The sequence below is a fragment of the Salmo salar genome, chromosome ssa12, assembly GCF_905237065.1.
Source record: "Salmo salar chromosome ssa12, Ssal_v3.1, whole genome shotgun sequence".
NCBI classification, from domain to species: domain Eukaryota; kingdom Metazoa; phylum Chordata; class Actinopteri; order Salmoniformes; family Salmonidae; genus Salmo; species Salmo salar.
In genome coordinates this window covers 80,129,640-80,149,153 of record NC_059453.1, presented here as the reverse complement: position 1 = coordinate 80,149,153, position 19,514 = coordinate 80,129,640, and the positions used below count along the sequence as shown (strand labels likewise).

Below are 19,514 nucleotides of genomic sequence, written 5' to 3'. Positions count from 1 at the left end.
AGTTTTCAGCTGTGCTAACATAATTGCAAAAGGGTTTTCTAATGATCAATTAGCCTTTTAAAATGATAAACTTGGATTAGCTAACACAACGTGCCATTGGAACACAGGAGTGATGGTTGCTGATAATGGGCCTCTGTACGCCTGTGTATATATTCCATTAAAAATCAGCCGTTTCCAGCTACAATAGTCATTTACAACATTAATAATGTCTACACTGTATTTCTGATCAATTTGATGTTATTTTAATGGACAAAAATTTGCTTTTCTTTCAAAAACAAGGCCATTTCTAAGTGACCCCAAACTTTTGAACGGTAGTATATCTGGTAGGTTGAAGGTATTTTTAGAAGGTTGCTGTTGGACTTTTGATATTTGGTAGAACTATTATTTTTCATGTTGAGATGAGTCATCATTTAACGCCTACACCAGGTATGCCATAGTTTTTCTCCTTTAGCTGTTGTTCCTAGCTCCTCTCTCTGGAGAGGCTGGCTGTAGGAGTTGGTGTTGTCTGGTACCTTGTAGAACCAGTCACCTCCCTGGCCCTGTCACTTTGGTCTCTAGGTTTGTCACTAAGCTTCTAGAGGACCTGGTCTTCTTCGTGTGTGACATCCCCAACACTGGCCAGGATGTGCTGGAGATCATGGTCAACAAGCCCAATCGAGAGAGACAGAAACTCATGAGGGAGCAAAACATCCTCAAACAGGTACACCTCATCGTACAGTACAGCGGTAGTATCATCTACATTGGGTTTGGTTAAGTTGACCTCTCTGCATTGTCAGTTTGAGCATCCCAATTAAAAATGACATATGAAATCCATATCCCTCTTTAGATTTTCAAACTTCTCCAAGCCCCGTTCACGGACAGCGGGGATGGTCCCATGCTGCGATTGGAAGAGCTTGGTGACCAGCGCCACGCCCCCTTCCGGCATATCTGCAGGCTCTGCTACAGGGTATTACGGCACTCCCAACAAGACTACAGGAAGAACCAGGTCGGTGTGCATAAATTATTGATTGATTGATGTTGTATCAGACGTACAGATGCAGAATTTATTTTGTTAAAAGGCTAAGTTTACTTGACCTGTTAGTTGTACGTTAGAATGGTGCTGACCCTCACTGACTCCGCCTCTACAGGAGTACATAGCCAAGCAGTTCCGCTTCATGCAGAAACAGATAGGCTACGATGTTCTGGCTGAGGACACGATAACAGCCCTGCTCCACAACAACCGCAAAGCTCCTTGAGAAACACATCACGGCTGCTGAGATTGACACCTTCGTCACCTTGGTCAGGAAGAACCGGGAGCCCAGGTAAGACCAAGAGGAGGGGCAATAGGATGGGGGCATGCCATGAGCCTGATTCAGAAGGTTGTTTGTGGGCAGTTTGGGTGAAGTTTTTTTGTACAGCACCAGCCAGGGAATTTAGATTTATTAAAATGTATGCATGAGGATATCAGAGGAAGGGATTGTGTGGGATCACGGCACTGGAGGTAATTGCTGTCATTACTTCTGTCAAGCTCCAGTCATGCATTATGCTACTGGTGATATGAGAAGCATGCTGGTCCAAGGGCCTGGATAAAGAGGGCTTTTACTGGAGTCTGATGGAGCTGGTAGGGGGACTGGGACTGAGCCTGAATAAGCCTACTCTGGGAGCCTGTAGTGTAGCTACTGGCAGTTGGGACTGTACATTGACAATCATTCCCTTTCTCTTTGTCTCTTATCCTCAGGTTTCTGGACTACCTGTCTGACCTGTGTGTGTCCATGAACAAGTCCATCCCAGTGACTCAGGAGCTAATCTGTAACGCCGTGCTGGACCCTTCCAACGCAGACATCCTCATCGAGACTAAGTAAACCCCCCTTGATATGATGATTTTGTTTTACCCTAGCACTGAAAACATGAGCGTGGGTGTGTGCATGTGTTTGAACATTGATCTGATGCTTTATAATTAGACTGGCTCAATTGCTGTTATTAGTAATGCTGTCGATTTATGGAAACAAAACACAGATGTGTTGTTTCAGTATTCATTATTTTCTGCAGTTTCTTTGTTGACTGTCTGTTTTATTTGCCGCCGACCAGGCTAGTGCTGTCTCGCTTTGAGATTGAGGCTGTAACAATCGGGGAGGCTCCCGTGGAAACGGAGGAGGACGAAGAAGAGGTGTGGCTCTTCTGGAGGGACAACCTCAAGGAGATCAGGAGCAAGAGTGTCAGAGAGCTGGCCCAGGATGCCAAGGAGGGCCAGAAGGAGGACCAGGAGGTGGTCAGCTATTACAGGTCAGGGATCAGGGCCTTACAGGGTTCACAATGGGTTTTGGTTGGATAGTTAGTGCTATGACAGTATGTAGACGCATATGCGCCAGTAATTTGATTGTCTATGTGTAGGCCTGCTTTCAGACTAGGGCCCTGACCAGATGTTAAAGTATGTTCCTCTCCCTCCTGCAGGTACCAGCTGAACCTGTTTGCGCGGATGTGTCTGGACCGTCAGTACCTGGCCATCAATAAGATCTCTGGTCAGCTGGACGTGGACCTGATCCTGCGCTGCATGTCTGACGAGGACCTGCCCTACGACCTGCGCGCCTCCTTCTGCCGCATGATGCTGCACATGCACGTGGACCGCGACCCCCAGGAACAGGTCACCCCCGTCAAGTACGCCCGCCTCTGGTCCGAGATTCCCTCCAAGATCGCCATCGGCGAGTGAGTGGGGTTTATGAACGTGTTATTAGAGTCCTTTCAGAGATATTCTACATTACCTGAGCTCATCTACAGGCTACCCTTTACACAAGAATATTCTCTCCCTTTCTAAGCTACGACAATGATGGTACCACCAGAGATGAGATCAAGGAGAGGTTCTGCCTGACCATGGAGTTTGTGGAGAACTACCTGATGTCTGTGGTGTCTCAGAACATCCCCTTCGACGACAGAGAGAAAAACAAGCTCACCTTCGAGGTAGGTTTCCCTGGAAACAGCATGATGTCAACCAGACAACTTTACTTCGAGGTAGGAATGCATAATGTATATGTGGAGAATTAACTCCCCTCCTTTTTCTCTCTTATCTATAAAGGTAGTTAACCTGGCAAGGAACCTCATTTACTTTGGCTTCTACAACTTCAGTGACCTGCTGCGACTGACTAAGATCTTATTGAACATCCTGGACTGTGTTCATGTCAGCACCATATACCCCGTCACCAAGCTGGAGAAGGGAGAGGAAAAACAAGGTGAACAGCACACTGCTGCCTGTCTGTTACCCGTCTGTCAATTGGTATTGTAATTGAGGCGCACTATCTCTCTCTCTCTCTTTCTCAATACACCTCCCTTCTATGATGAATCATGGTGGAGTTGATAAGGTTTGGTTAATGTGTTGTGTGTGAGTAAGTGCCCCATTTCAATTCTGAGGTGTGTGTGAGTGTCCACAGGCAGCAATGTGATGAAGTCTATCCACGGGGTGGGGGAGCTTATGACCCAGGTGGTCCTCAGAGGTGGGGGTTTCCTACCCGTCACCCCCACCCACCAGCCGGAGGAGGGTGTGGTCAAGACCCAGACAGAGCCGGAGAGGGAGGACATCATGGTGATGGACACCAAGCTCAAGATCATCGAGATCCTCCAGGTAACTCCTGCCCTTTTCATCTGGCCTTTCATGTAGATTGTCTGATAATTGTATCCAATTATCATGGCTTTGATTTCCCATAGTATCAAATAAAATTTTATACAAAATCTACAACATATTTTTCTCTGTATGATTATTCTTAGTGGTGAGCTCGAAAGCCTGGTGTTTTAACTAAATTGTGCGTTCTGTTTCTGTCCGCTAGTTCATTCTGAATGTGCGGCTGGACTACAGGATCTCCTGCCTACTCTGTATCTTCAAGCGGGAGTTTGATGAGAGTAACCCTCAGGGTGATGGCACACCATCTAGTGCCAGTCAGGATGGAAATAATATGACAGGTCAGCATACTGACAGCCAAAGCCTTGTCCTTTTTTGTTACTGCTTTTATCCTCAAGCTACTGACCCTACAGACATACCAGATGTTTATTTTCAGAATGACTAAAATAATGTATGGTGTTGATGGTTTCTAAAGGGAAGTATAGCCTTCAAAGGGCTTCACAATAATGGAAATGCTTCTTTTTTTTAGGGGCTCTAGATTTTGAGAACATTGAGGAGCAGGCAGAGGCGATCTTTGGAGGAAGGTAAACCCTCTCATTTTAAATCTTGATACAATGGAATGCAGTGTCCGTTTCCATAATAACACTGTATTAACACTGGCGTAGGTCTTATGAAAGTATCCCCAGTGTCTGAGCCTGGTGTGTTGTCCTGCAGTGAGGAGAACACCCCTCTGGACCTGGATGACCATGGAGGGAGAACCTTCCTGAGGGTGCTGCTACACCTCACCATGCATGACTACCCTCCCCTGGTGTCTGGGGCCCTCCACCTGCTCTTCAGACACTTCAGCCAGAGACAGGAGGTCCTCATGGCCTTCAAACAGGTAGACCACCGCCCAAACCCATAGACTCCACAGCCACAAGAACACACAGGTCCTCTGTATCATTGCTCCTCACACTCATCAATAATCGTATCTTTAGTTAGAAAGTCATTTTATGAATTAGCAGCAGTCGTTGGGTTATAAGGCGCTTGAAGGCCTAGCTTGCTGTAAATATGCAACGCCCAGGGGGCGGGGCACAATTGGCCCAGCGTCGTTAGGGTTTGACCAGGGTAGTCCGTCATTGTAAATAAGAATTTGTTCTTAAATGACATGCCTAGTTAAATGAAGGTTAAATAAAAAATAAATACAATTAAGTCTACATTCAGGTATATGTCTTCCTCTTCCTCTTAGGTCCAGCTCTTGGTAACCAGCCAAGATGTGGACAACTACAAGCAGATCAAGTCAGACCTGGACCAGCTGCGCTCCATCGTGGAGAAGTCTGAGCTGTGGGTTTACAAGAGGCAGGGGGACGATGACGGAGGGGACGGACCCTCAGAGTCCGACCATAAAAAGAAGGTATTGTTTCAACTGAACTAATGGTTACTGTAGATCTGAATGCTTCACATGAATATGAACAAGCTCTCATTCTAACTCTGTCCATGTGCAGGGGGATTCAGGCAGCTCAGACAAAAAGAAGACGGAAACCACCAGCAGTTACAATTACAGGGTTATGAAAGAGGTACAATCTTCTTAATTTTCTCTCATTTTTCCATCACACACTGTATGGAGTCACATCAGATATGTATGAGGTAGTCAGTCTCTGAGCCCCTCTCTTCCCCTGTGTTCAGATCCTGCTGCGGCTCAGTAAGCTGTGTGTCCAGGAGGGAGCATCAGGGAAGAAGAGTAAGAAGCAGCAGCAGAGACTACTGAGGAACATGGGAGCCCACAGTGTGGTGCTGGAGCTACTGCAGATCCCCTATGAGAAGGTACTGGAAGAAAGGATGGGCCAGACCTATACTCTCAGCACCTCATGCTTTAGAGAGAGAGACTAAAAAGGCATAAAGGCATGAAGCAAGCACTAGAGGATGCATGTACAATTACGAGGTCAACAATGACATTTGTGTAAGGTTTGAATGATAGCTGCAGCTCTTGGGTTGTGTGTCTGTCTGTACTTGTGATGAACACTTTAGGGTGAGGACGTCCGCATGCAGGAGATCATGAAGCTGGCTCATGAGTTCCTCCAGAACTTCTGTGCAGGGAACCAGCAGAACCAGATCCTGCTGCACAAGCACATTAACCTGTTCCTCAACCCAGGGGTGAGTGGACTCCTGGGGTAAGGGTTGGCGCTGGGCTGGGAAGAACCAGTGGTACTCCATAATTCCAATGCCAATAAAGCAGCTAGTTTAATGCTTATCTTTCTCCTCAGATTCTGGAGGCAATCACCATGCAACACATCTTCATGAATAACTTCCAGCTGTGCAGTGAGATCAATGAGCGCGTGGTGCAGCACTTTGTCCACTGCACCGAGACGCACGGCCGACATGTACAGTACCTCAAATTCCTGCAGACCATCGTCAAGGCTGAGAACAAGTTCATCAAGAAGTGTCAGGACACCGTCATGGCTGAGGTGGGACAGAATAATTGCAGTGCACACAGGATTATAATGCAAATGAAACACACTATGCATTTCTGTAATATAAACTAGCAATACTACCCAAACAAAACATGCTTTCAAATCTATATGGTGTGTCAGTAGCAGCTGATAAGAACAGTATGTCTGTCTTCCTCCCGCTAAGCTGGTGAACTCGGGCGAGGACGTGCTGGTGTTCTACAATGACCGTGCATCCTTCCAGACCCTGGTCACGATGATGCGGTCAGAACGGGACCGTATGGATGAGAACAGCGCTCTGAGGTACCACATCCACCTGGTAGAGCTGCTGGCCGTCTGCACCGAGGGAAAAAATGTCTACACAGAGATCAAGTGCAACTCTCTGCTGCCTCTGGATGACATAGTGAGGGTGGTCACCCATGAGGACTGCATCCCTGAGGTGAGTGAATGTCGGTTGGGCCAACAGGCAAGCATGGTAGACTGCTGGAAAGATATGACGAGCCCTATTTGTATATTGTGGAACTCATCTGAACAGATGCTTCTTGAAGCAAGTTAGGCTAAATTATAATTCTGGGCTCTTGAGAATAATGATGTACTGTACTTAGGTAACTCTAAAGTTGTTAAAGGTCAACTGTCTCTTAGAACCAACTTTTCTGGTTTTAAACGGTCTATGTGGCATCAATATGAGTCAGAAACATAAATTATAGTGTCAAAATTGACTACAAAGTGTAAATGGGATCATTTTGGTCATAAAGTCAGTCTCGTCCAAAACAGAGTTTTGTAAGTGAGTTAGTCATGACTTACTGGATGGTTTTGGTATGGATTACAATCATTGCCCAGTTCCCACTAACACGAGAGAAGCAGCTGTGCTGATTGCGCTCTATCAGCTGTACATCAGCTGAACCTCCAGACAGTGAGACAGACCTGCCCATTACACAGCGCCTCAGACTTTTTTACATAAGAAAACACATCGCCAATGTTATGTTGAAATAACCCTTGGCCCTAAGCCCTTTATGGAGTGGCCACTTCCTGATGTGTTTGATAGTGTCTATCACTCGAGTGTACCACTTTTTGGGGAAAAATGTGAATTGAGACGATCAGAGCGCACTTGTATCCCAACTGCAACTTGTCAATATTCCAAAACCCAGGCATTCGCGAGCAACTTGTGTCCCCCCGCGATCTGTTTTTGTGACATGATTCTCTATGAACACTGCCAGACAGATGCGCACTCTGATAATAGATAGTGAGAAAGTTGTAAAAAACTAAACGGCACCGAAACACACACTTTGCCACTCCCCAATGACTTGATGAGCTGATTGTGGCCTGGCTGCTCAATGTGCCTGCTACAGTAGCTACTACTTGCTAGCTTCATTGACAATCAGAGTTGAAACTTAGCTACCAAGTGATTTTGGGAACTGATAAACAGTGTGTAGCTTGTGCTTTATCGTTTGACAGCTTGCAGATTATGTTATAGACTTATTGTTCTCAGAAATCAGTCCTGAGCTTTCCCGACTTGATAGACTGTACAGAGTGCACTGACTAGTTTTACATGCAATTTTTTTTACGTGAGAAATATTGCACGAAACACCTAAGTAGACCTCTGCAAAAATGTCTACGTTTAATATCAGATTTTTTTATTTATCTTAGATTAATTATATTTTAACAAAGTGACTATATTGAAGAAGTGGCTATGTTGTTGCTACGGTGACTCAGGAGGGACAAACATCAGTACCTGCCAGGGTATGATTAAGCAATAAGGCCCGAGGGGGTGTGGATACAGCCCTTAGCCGTGGTATATTGGCCATATAACACAAATCCCAGAGGTGCCTTATTGCTATTATAAACTGGTTACCAATGTAATTAGAGCAGTAAAAATAAATGTTTTGTCATACCCGTGGTATGCGGTCTGATATACCACGGCTGTCAGCCAATCAGCATTCAGGGCTCGAACCACCAGTTAATATGCAAACATTACAGACCCATATCAACCCACACCACCAAGACGACTCTCATTTGGCTCCTGCTTTGGCTTCAGGCCTCTAGCATTTCTTAATGAGCAATCTTCAAAATGAGGCCAAATCACAAAGTGCCGTCGCCCTTTAATTCCGACCTTCCTCTCCAGGTGAAGATAGCCTACATCAACTTCCTGAATCACTGCTACGTGGACACAGAGGTGGAGATGAAGGAGATCTACACCAGCAATCACATGTGGAAGCTCTTTGAGAACTTCCTGGTGGACATATGCAGGGTAAATAAACACACATCACATCTGTTCCATATCTTATGGCTTGTCAACAGACATGCAGGTGACATGTTACTGATAGCTTGTTGATAGTTTGTTAAGCGTTCTACAGGGAGACTCTCCAAATAAAGTGTTATGGTTGCAAAATTCTGGTAACTTTCCCAAAATCCTCAGGTTTTCCAGAAATCACAAGAGCCTAACCCTCCCCTAACCCTCCCCTAACCCCGGCCAAACCCTCCCCTAACACGGACGATGCTGGACTAATTGTGCGCTGCCCTATGGGACTCCCAATCACAGTCGATTGTGATACAGCCCGGGATCGAACCCGGGTCTGTAGTGACCCCTCTAGCACTGCGATGCAGTGCCTTAGACCACTGAGGATGCAAATTAAATTGTATTTGTCACATGTGCCGAATACAACAGAATACAACAGAATACAACCTTACCGTGAAATGCTTACTTTCAATCCCTTAAACAACAATGCAGAGTTTTAAAATAGTAAGAAAAATTTGCTAAATAAACTAAAGGAAAAATAGGAACACAATAAAATAACAATAATGAAGTTATATACAAGGAGTACCGGTACCAAGTCAATGTACAGGGGTACGGGGTAGTCGAGGTAATTGAGGTAATATGTACATGTAGGTAGGTTAAAGAGACTATTCATAGATAATAAACAGAGAGTAGCAGCAGCATGTGTGAAGGAATGTGTGTGTGTGTGTGGCGTCCATATGAGTGTGTGTGTGTGGCGTCCATATGAATGTGTGTGTGTGGCGTCCATATGAATGTGTGTGTGGCGTCCATATGAATGTGTGTGTGTGGCGTCCATATGAATGTGTGTGTGTGGCGTCCATATGAATGTGTGTGTGTGTGGCGTCCATATGAATGTGTGTGTGTGTGGCGTCCATATGAATGTGTGTGTGTGGCGTCCATATGAATGTGTGTGTGTGTGGCGTCCATATGAATGTGTGTGTGTGTGGCGTCCATATGAATGTGTGTGTGTGTGGCGTCCATATGAATGTGTGTGTGTGTGTTTTTGTGTGTTGGAGTGCCAGTGTAGTATGTCTGATTGTGTGGTTAGAGTCCAGTGGCCGTACATCGAGCCTGTGCAAGACAAATAAGAATAAACTAAGTGAGTTAGTGCCAATATTCCGTTCAGCAGTCTTATGGGTTGGGCGGTAGAAGCTGTTAAGCCTTTTGGTCCCAGGCTTGGCGCTCCAGTCCTGCTTGCGGTGCGGTAGCAGAGAGAACCGTCTATGATTTGTGTGACTGGAGTCATTGAAGTGTTTTAAGGGAGGAAGTGTGATCCAGTGAATGCTCACCCATTACCCACTGTCTGATGAGTCAACCTTGTATATCTGTGTCTGCTGTCTGTAGGTGTGCAACAACACCAGTGACAGGAAGCATGCAGACACGGTTCTGGAGGGTTACGTGACAGAGACGGTCATGAGCATCGTCACCACCTTCTTCAGCTCGCCCTTCTCTGACCAGAGCACCAGTCTGCAGGTAACCATGACTGCAAAACAACACATAACTTAAATAACCAGCATAACACACATGTCACAATCCAAGCAGTTGAATGGTGGATATTCTGAGCTGTCGGATGAAATCTGGTATCAATCATTTTCTGTTGATAGTGATCTGTGTTAACTTATCGTTTTATAAAGGGCATTCATGAATTCCATGTCTGCGTGGAAGAAACATTATCCCCGAAGGCCCACACACTTACATTTATCATGTAACATATTACATTTTGCTTCAAATAGGTGGCGCGTCAAGTGTATGTAAGTATGTGTAAATGTCCAGCTGTGGTTAGTTTCCTGTCCCCTGGGTGTGTTCCTTACCAGCAGTCCTAGACTAGCAATAGATTTCATATGGAACTGAGTCAGCACCTTCTAAGAACCCTTTACAGATGCTGTCGTCTTTAGAATCCTCCCCCGAGTTCCTTCCCAGATCTTTGTTTCGCAAGATGCCATCACTGCTGGGATGTGGTTGCAAACAACAAGTAGAGAATGGTCAATCACTCTGTGGTCTACTGTAGCCTAAAGAGGTTGGGAGGTGTGCTGTGTGAGGGAGTAGGTCATTGCTTTTCTTGGAAGAATTGTCCACTTCACTCTATGGCTTTTTCAACCACTCGTGGTGTAGGCTAGTAATACCAATGCAAGATTAGCTTGTAAGGAATTGTGTTTCAGGAATAGTTTCACTCCCATTAGACTTTATAAGGTTTTGTTTTTCTCATAGTAATTTTCTCACCCTTAAAAACTCCCTCCTCCATCCACCATCCCACATCCCAAGACACTTACAGTAATACACGTGTACACAATTTATGTGAAGCACCTAATGATGATATTCATTCCCTTCTATCCCATGACAGGCAAGCATTCTGGGAAAGATAACCGAGGTATATGTTGTGCTGTAGGTTTGTGTGCAGCTTGCTTACAGGGTGTTGTTAGGTCCTGATGGTAGTGTTGATACTGTATGTATTAGACATTGGTGCAGCAGAACTGGTTGATACCTGAACTGATTCTGGTGATAACCAACAGGGATACTAGAAGTGATAGACCGTCTTACCTACTGTAGGTGTATAATATAGCACGTCTACAGCACATATGGTTAAAGATTCTAGGATTTTATGGGCAAACAGGAGAAAACGCTTTGAAACAGAAAACATAAATTAGCATTCAGGTAATACCTTCTCAGTTTCAAACTTTTCTCTGGTTTCTCCCTGCTGAACATGACCAGTTTGTGTCTGAGAGCACCCTCACATTGGTGAAACTGGTTTTCAGAGATATGGTCTGAGATAAACCACAAAAGCCTTTGTTGATCACCACTGGGGATTTTAACTTTGGTTAATGTGTAGCTTCTGACTCATCTTTTGACGTCTTCTCTCCTCTCATATCTCCTCTACTTTCTTCCTGTCTGTTTCTATCGGCTCTCTCTATCGCTGTCTCTCTCGCTCTCTTTTTTTCTCTCTCCCTCAGACTCGCCAGCCGGTGTTCGTTCAGCTCCTTCAGGGGGTGTTTAGGGTGTTCCACTGTAATTGGCTCACCCCCACTCAGAAGGCCTCAGTTGAGGTCTGTATCAAGGTGCTGTCTGATGTGGGTAAGATACCTGCACTTGGCCTCAACCTGTTTCCCAGACACTGTCTTGATAAAATCTGAGAAATAAATCCAATGAGCTCATTTTATCTATCAACTACAAATAATATATATATATATATATATTTTCAACAACTTTTGAAACTATTGTTAAACGAGCTCCCCTCTTAAGTTTGCATCCTACTGTTTCATTGCACACAGCCAAGAGTAGAGCCATTGCCATCCCTGTGGACTTGGACAGCCAGGTGAACAACCTGTTTGTCAAGTCCAACAATGTGGTCACCAAGTCCATCCTGAGCTGGAGGCTCTCTGCTAAGAATGCCCCCAGGAGGGACTCCAACGCCACCACGTCCGTCAGCTACAGGAACATCATAGAGAGGCTACAGGTGAGACTTCATATTAACCACATTTAAGCTACAGGAACATCATAGAGAGGCTACAGGTGAGACTTCATATTAACCACGTTTAAGCTACAGGAACATCATAGAGGCTACAGGTGAGACTTCATACTGACCACGTCCGTCAGCTACAGGAACATCATAGAGAGACTACAGGTGAGACTTCATATTAACCACGTTTAAGCTACAGGAATATCATAGAGAGACTACAGGTGAGACTTCATATTAACCACGTTTAAGCTACAGGAATATCATAGAGGCAACAGGTGAGACTTCATACTGACCACGTCCGTCAGCTACAGGAACATCATAGAGAAACTACAGGTGAGACTCTGGAATTTATTGAGGAACTAACGTTTACTGTAGCTTTGCATCTATCAGTGGGTTCAAGCCTAGTTCTGACAACATTTGATATGGGTAATCAGGGAATCAGTTTCATTATGATTTTGAATTCAATAACATCCTGCTTCTGTTGTTGGGAAAATTAGCCATGACTTCAGGTGCTGAGGTTTTGGAACTCCAGGTCAATTGGCCAATCCATTCCCAGAAATGGAATGCATGGAAGTGCAATAGTAAAGGAAATACTTGTAATTCCCAAGAAGGTTAATGCAGAGTTTGTTGCAATTTCTTTGCAGCCAACATACTGAGGATAATATCAGACAATATTGCCACTCCTATTTGCCCTATTTTCAATTTAAGCCAACTAGAAAGTGTGTGCCCCCAGGCTTGGAGGGAAGAAAAAGTAATTCTGCTACCTAAGAATAGTAAAGCCCTCTTTACTGGCTCAATTAGCCGACCAATTAGCCTGTTACCAACCCTTAGTAAACTTTTGGAAAAAATTGTGTTTGACCAGATACAATGCTATTTTACAGTAAACAAATTGACAACAAACTTTCAGCATGCTTATAGAAAAGGACATTCAACAAGCACAGCACTTACACAAATGACGAATGATTAGCTGAGAAAAATTGACTATAAAATTATTGTGGGGGCTGTTTTGTTAGACTTCAGTGTGGCTTTTGCCATTATTGATCATAGTCTGCTGCTGGCAAAACATATGTGTTATGTTTTGTTACCCCCTGCTATATTGTGGTTGAAGAGTTACTTGTCTAACAGAACACAGAGGGTGTTCTTTAATGGAAGGCTCTTCAACATAATCCTGATAGAATCAGGAATTCCCAAAGGCAGCTGTCTAGGCAATTACATTTTTCAAGCTTTTCTAATGAATTGCCACTGGCTTTGAGTAAAGCCAGAGTGTCTATGTATGCGGATGACTCAACACTATACATGTCAGCTACTACAGCGACTGAAATGACTGCAACACTTAACAAAGAGTTGCAGTTAGTTTCAGAGTGGGTGGCAAGGAATTAGTTAGTCCTAAATATTTCTAAAACAAAAAGCATTGTATTTTTGACAAATCATTCACTAAACCCTAAACCTCAACTAAATCTCGTAATAAATAATGTGGAAATTGAGCAAGTTGAGGTGACTAAACTGCTTGGAGTTACCCTGGATTGTAAACTGGCATGGTTAAACATATTGATACAACAGTAGCTAAGATGGGGAGAAGTCTGTCCATAATAAAGATCTGTTCTACCTTCTTAACAGCACTATTAACAAGGCAGGTCCTACAGGCCTTAGTTTTGTCACACCTGAACTACTGTTAAGTCGTGCCACAAAAAGGACTTTGGAAAATTGCAATTGGCTCAGAACACGGCAGCACGGCTGGCCCTTGGATGTATACAGAGAGCTAATATTAATAACATGCATGTCAATATCTCCTGGCTGAAAGTGGAGGAGAGATTGACTTCATCACTACTTTTATTTATGAGAGGTACATGTTGAATGCACCGAGCTATATGTTTGAGCTACTGGCACACAGCTCGGACATCCATGCATACCCCACAAGACGTGCCACAAGAGGTCTCTTCACAGCCCCCAAGTCCAGAACAGACTATGGGAGGCACACAGTGCTACATAGAGCCATGACTACATGGAACTCTATTCCACATCAAGTAACTGACTCAAGCAGTAAAATTTGATTAAAAAAACAGATAAATGAAACAGTGGGGGCTGTGAAGCAACACAAACATAGGCACAGACTCATGCATACACATACACGACAACATACGCACTATACACACACGTACACAAGGATTTTGTTCTGTAGATATGTAGTTGTGGAGTAGGGACCTGAGTGCACACTGTTGTGAAATCTGTGAATGTATTTTAATGTTTTTAAAATTATATCAACTGCCTTACTTTTGCTGGACCCCAGGAAGAGTGGGAATGGGAATCTATAATAAATTCAAATACTGTTTACAGTAACCCTACCAGAATCCCTCCTTCCCTCCCTCCTATGCAAGTCAGTGTCTACATCATCAGACAGTATGGTACAACTGTATCGATTTGCATATTTCCATGGAGTTGATGCTGACTGTGGCTCATGGGGATATGTAGCGGGGGTGAGGGGAGCTGTATCGGTGTGTTTTGATGGTTTTTGGTAAACAATGGTTAACTTCTGCTTTTATACATTTGTCGAGTGAGCAGTCTGAGACAATAAGGTCACAATGTTGACCAGCATGTTTTTCAGTTTTGTCAGCTTCCCTGTTTGGGCAGGACTTCAACAGTAGGGGCTGGCACCCAGGCACCAATCTCATAGAGGCAGTTATGTTGGGATCAGACCTACCCCTGGTCTAACACTCAGTGTGCCAATGCCCTGAGTTTGCCTGTGCCCTGTATGTGTCCTATCTCTGTTTCTGTTACCCCTCAAACCGTGCCTGTCCTCAGCTCTGCTTTGTGTTGTAGGACATAGTGTCAGCCCTGGAGGACCGTCTGCATCCCTTGGTCCAGGCTGAGCTGTCTGTCCTGGTGGACGTGCTGCATCGCCCTGAGCTGCTGTTCCCTGAGAACACAGACGCCCGCAGGAAATGTGAGAGCGGCGGCTTTATCTCCAAGTAAGACTCCAGTACCCACAAGCCACAGCAAGCCACCCACATCCCTGACAAGTTTACAAACAATCGACGCGCCACTTGCCACGTCCAGTGATGGACCATAGTCTGCAATTTTCTCTGAAATTCCGCAATTTCTTCCAAAGCATTCGTAAACCAAACAAGGGTTAGTCCACTAGGAAATTATCTAGCTGTGGTTTGACTGGAAAGTCTGTACAGTCTCCTGATACTGTCTCAGTGTTCAGGAATACATGGTGTTAACCTGATGCAGCTCTTTCATACTGTACCTGTTGTACTGTAACTAGAGTTGGGACACATTTCCCCTGTAAGGCTACACAGTAACTGAATTCATCATTGAGCAGGGCGTCCCGCTCCAAACAGGCTAATTACGGAAGTGATCCAGGGCTTTGTTTTCACATGTCCTACCCTGAGCCTACTGGAGCTCTGGCTCCCTCACACAGTGCTTCCTCCCTCCCTCCCTCCCTCCCTCCCTCCCTCCCTCCCTCCCTCCCTCCCTCCCTCCCTCCCTCCCTCCCTCCAAGCCTGCCTCCCCCTCACAGGCCAGGCCACTCCTGTGTGTGTTGTGCTTGATAAGGGCTGAGATTGGATAACAGGGCGGGAGTGTGGATGTCTGTGCTCTTTGAACAGATGCCGGCTCAGGGATTAGCCCACTGTAAAGGGCCGCAGGGAGGGGGGATTCATACGTGGAGTAGCACGTGAGACACCACCGGTTCACACTGATTCAGGAAACTGACTTACGGTACAAAGGCAATACAGTACATTACTAGCCTCAATGGCTAGAATACAATGGGACTTTTATGGAAAGTCTGTATGCCAGGAAGAGATTGGGTCTACTGGTTCATTGAAGCTTCAGCACTTGACTCATATACAGGATTGGTAATTTGGATTGAAAGGCTCCTAACCATGAAAACAGTAAAACGCAGAACCTGATTGACCACTCTAAGACCCACGTGAGGTCAATCTCTACCCAAACATTTACAGCCAATAATAAATTAAGCCAATCAATTAGGATTATGCCAAGAAGACATTTACCCTCATCTCTAAACTACAAGATTAACGGTAATTACTGTAGTAGAATCTCTCTGAAATAAGGGTTTGTTACCACTGAAGTATTTTTTAGTTATTGTGGTATGCAGTTCTGTACAGTGCAGTATGTGTGATCCACCTGCCCCTGACCTCTGACCTCTGCCCAGGCTCATCAAACACACCAAGCAGCTGCTGGAGGAGAACGAAGAGCGGCTGTGTATCAAGGTGCTGCAGACTCTGAGGGAGATGATGACCAAAGACCGTGGCTATGGGGAGAAGGTACCTACCTACATTAATATGGCCCTCTTCACCACCTCACAATACTCATCTGGTTCTCTCTACGCTGGGGTTTATCATGACAGGAAACAGAGTTACTAGGAGGCCTGGTATTCTGTAGCTCTTTACAGAGGTCAGTGCAGAGGTCAGGGTTAAGAGCAAAGATGGAGTTGGAGGTTCAGTTTTCCTCTGCTGACCTGTGCCCATCCCAAGATACTGGGTGTACTCAGGTCTGTGATGGATGGGATGAGTCTTTTGGTTTGGTTTATAACCTACAGTAGCAGTTGCCCTTCTGCAGGAGTAAGATGCCAAGGGTGTGTGTATATACGGTATCCTCCGTGCTATTCACAATCACACACTGAGACACGCGCTTCAACAGTAATACACCATAAACACTAATACACCATTTATGTGCCAATGACTCTCTGTACTAATCTCTGATTAATGCACTTTGTTCTCTCTGCTGTTCTGTTGATACTTACAAATCCATTGCTTTGAGATGTAGTAACTTGTGTGTTTTTTACTAACTGACATGGTGTGTGTTTCTGTCCAACTGTTTGTCTGTTTCCAGCTGCCTCCCCTCCCCTTAACCCAGCTCTACTAACTGCCACTATACTCTTCTCTTCCAGCACATTGCCTTTGATGATGAGATGGATGTGGCTGAGGTTGATCATTTTCCTTCTTTTGTTTGATTTCCGTCTCATACCAGTGGTGTAGCTAGATGCGCCTGTGCTAGACGTTTTGCTGTGTTATGTGCTGCTGACCTGAGTGAACTCTTCCCCATGCTCTCTCTGTGTCTGTCAGAGTAGCTGCCAGTTGCCGTGCGTTGTACTGTGTAACTGTGCCACCACTAGCATGCTATGAACTGTCTGGTAATGTTGCCAACTTGCCATTCTCCTATGTGTCTTTATTGTAGTCACCTGCTTGAAGTTTAGTTGCTGGTCGTTGTGTACTTCTGTTGTATGAGTGAGTCAGAAGTTGTGTCTTTTCAGAATGGACTTGCACATTGTCAATCTTTTATTTTAGGAAACAGTGCATACAGACTGTAATGATAGACCACAACGAACAGAATGAGTCTACACATCAGTGGATGTAGCCATTTAGTACATAACTGGAACACAGTGATGGCGTTATGGTTCAGTCATAATGATGAACTTTCTAGCCCTAGCAGCTTTGGAATTTCTGTGGGGAAATACTTAATGGTGCCATTCCTTTCTCCATGTGCACATTTATTGTGTGCATTGCCTTTATTCATTTTCCCCCCTTATTGTGTTCAATGCACTGTGTCACTTAAGATGTACTGTCATTTGCAGTGCTACGCCATATAGTATATTTATATATCCTTTGAATGGAAAAAGGGGAGATATTTATTGTGCAAACTGCAAGCAACTTTGAAACAAGTTCAATTCGGTTTGCAGCTTAATTCACCACTTTCTCCTCACAGAACTGAAGCTAGACATAACAAATTCCTTTGGGAGATCAAGTGGTAGGCTATCTGAATGGAGGCAGGACATGAAGAGCCAGCACCCAGGGTTTGGCTTGAGGGGGGAGCAGCAAGGGGAAAGGTTGGTGTCGGAGTGTTGATCATACCCAGTCTCTCTTTGGATGGTGGTCAGAGGGACAGGGGCAGGGTGGTTGCCCCTAAGCTCCCCATCACCATTACCATAGCCGGTGTGTGAGTATTTATACACATGGAACTATCCCTTAAACGTAGTGGTGGAAACCAGATCATCCCCACATCCATAGAGGGTAACGGGGTGTTTGTGTGCGCAGGTGTCCTTGCTTTGTGCGTGTGTACTCTATATGTACATCAGGGAGTGTGTCTGTGCGTGCCCTAGAGGAAGTGGAAACTGCAGATATCCTCTTTCTTCCCTTTCATCTTGTACTGCGTCTGTCAGGGGACTTTCAGAAAGCCTGAGGCCAGTGCCATATGGGAGGGGCTAATGTGGCATCACATTCTCACTGATGTCATAGAACAGAACACCTCTTTAACTCAGAAGTTGTTCTATTATTATTCCCCTTCTCCATGTCAAAGCACCAGACTGTACAGGATACCCCATTGACCAAAACCTATATTGAGAAGGTATGACATTTAAGAGCACAACCTTCAACCACAGATGATATCGTTTTTTTTTTAACCTTTAGAAGGTTTTGCTTAGTATTAGTTGCAGTATTACTGTAGTTATATTTCTGGTCACAACAACATCATCTAGTCAAAACTTGTATTGTCTAGTAAATGAGCATGTACACAAGATAGTAATGAGTTACAGCAGTAGAGACTGACTTCCTTTCAGAAAAAAAGGATAGCAAACAATGGAGTCAGAGAGACTGATAAGAAGGAGAGGTAAACACAGATATCAGTTAGACTGACTGTTGGAGAGTCTACGATCTGAGCTGTATGTCTGCCAGGAGGTCACATGCTCACATGAGTGTCTTCTCTCTCTTTTTCCTCCCTCCATTCCTCCCCCCAGTGTTATCCAGTGATGGAAATCCCCGGCTGCTTCCCCTCCTAAGAAAGGGAGCGAACAGATAGACTACTTCTTTGTTGCCTGAACGGACCCTTCCCATTCGTAGTGTCTGAAGAATGTGTACACCCCACCCACACATCCGGCAGGTGCATGGACCCAGGAGGGCCCCCCTATGGGACGCAGTGTCCCACGTGCATGGACCCAGGAGGGCCCCCCTATGGGACGCAGTGTCCCACGTGCATGGACCCAGGAGGGCCCCCCTATGGGACGCAGTGTCCCACGTGCATGGACCCAGGAGGGCCCCCCTATGGGACGCAGTGTCCCACGTGCATGGACCCAGGAGGGCCCCCCTATGGGACGCAGTGTCCCACGTGCATGGACCCAGGAGAGCCCCCTTATGGGACGCAGTGTCCCACGTGCATGGACCCAGGAGGGCCCCCCTATGGGACGCAGTGTCCCAGGCTCCATGCTGATCCAAAGCCCACACTTCCCCTCCGCGGCAGAAACGGCAGCAGCAGCACTGGGCTGTCTGTCAGTTAGCTTTTAAATAAGCCCTGTGTTCAGCCCGCATTTCTGCTCTGCCCGACATGTCACCTCCTCTGTGGCGTACCCCGCTACAGGCCTGACATATAGTACAGTACTCCCCCTATTCATCTGGGAAGCACTGGGGACTGTAGGTCTGATCCTGTGTGTCTGTGTGTGTGCCGTGTGTCTCTTTCGCTCCCTTTCCTTGCTGTGTGTGTCCATGCCAGCTGATTGCTATCGTCTCATTATCCCTGGCGAAGTCGCTCTTTCTGTCCCCTCTCTATTTCTCTCTCTATACCAATCTGTTTCTCTCTGTCTCTCCCTCTTCTCTCCCCTCATGACTATTCTGCATCACTCAGTGCTGGTGTCCACTCTGCCTCAGTATGTCCCTGCTTGCCCTCAGCTATCCTCAGAGCTTCTGCAGTGTGTGTGAGGTGAGGGGACTCTAGTTGTTTCTCTGATCCCCTCCAACAGGGGAAACTATAGGCATTTCTGCT

At 45.4% G+C, this 19,514-nt stretch overlaps 1 protein-coding gene across 1 annotated transcript in view; it reads left to right on the top strand.

Moving 5' to 3' along the window:
• LOC106565749 (inositol 1,4,5-trisphosphate receptor type 1) overlaps nt 1-19,514 on the top strand; it is a 165,990-nt gene that overhangs the window by 54,776 nt on the left and 91,700 nt on the right. The window contains 26 exon segments of the mRNA XM_045691827.1: nt 559-700; nt 827-985; nt 1,128-1,223; nt 1,225-1,301; nt 1,718-1,837; nt 2,068-2,262; nt 2,431-2,682; nt 2,793-2,934; nt 3,050-3,203; nt 3,402-3,592; nt 3,795-3,927; nt 4,116-4,170; nt 4,301-4,466; nt 4,815-4,979; nt 5,071-5,142; nt 5,252-5,389; nt 5,594-5,719; nt 5,830-6,030; nt 6,200-6,451; nt 8,135-8,260; nt 9,632-9,760; nt 11,236-11,356; nt 11,554-11,738; nt 14,559-14,707; nt 15,916-16,027; nt 16,654-16,689. Coding sequence (XP_045547783.1) covers nt 559-700; nt 827-985; nt 1,128-1,223; nt 1,225-1,301; nt 1,718-1,837; nt 2,068-2,262; nt 2,431-2,682; nt 2,793-2,934; nt 3,050-3,203; nt 3,402-3,592; nt 3,795-3,927; nt 4,116-4,170; nt 4,301-4,466; nt 4,815-4,979; nt 5,071-5,142; nt 5,252-5,389; nt 5,594-5,719; nt 5,830-6,030; nt 6,200-6,451; nt 8,135-8,260; nt 9,632-9,760; nt 11,236-11,356; nt 11,554-11,738; nt 14,559-14,707; nt 15,916-16,027; nt 16,654-16,689 — 3,694 coding nt within the window.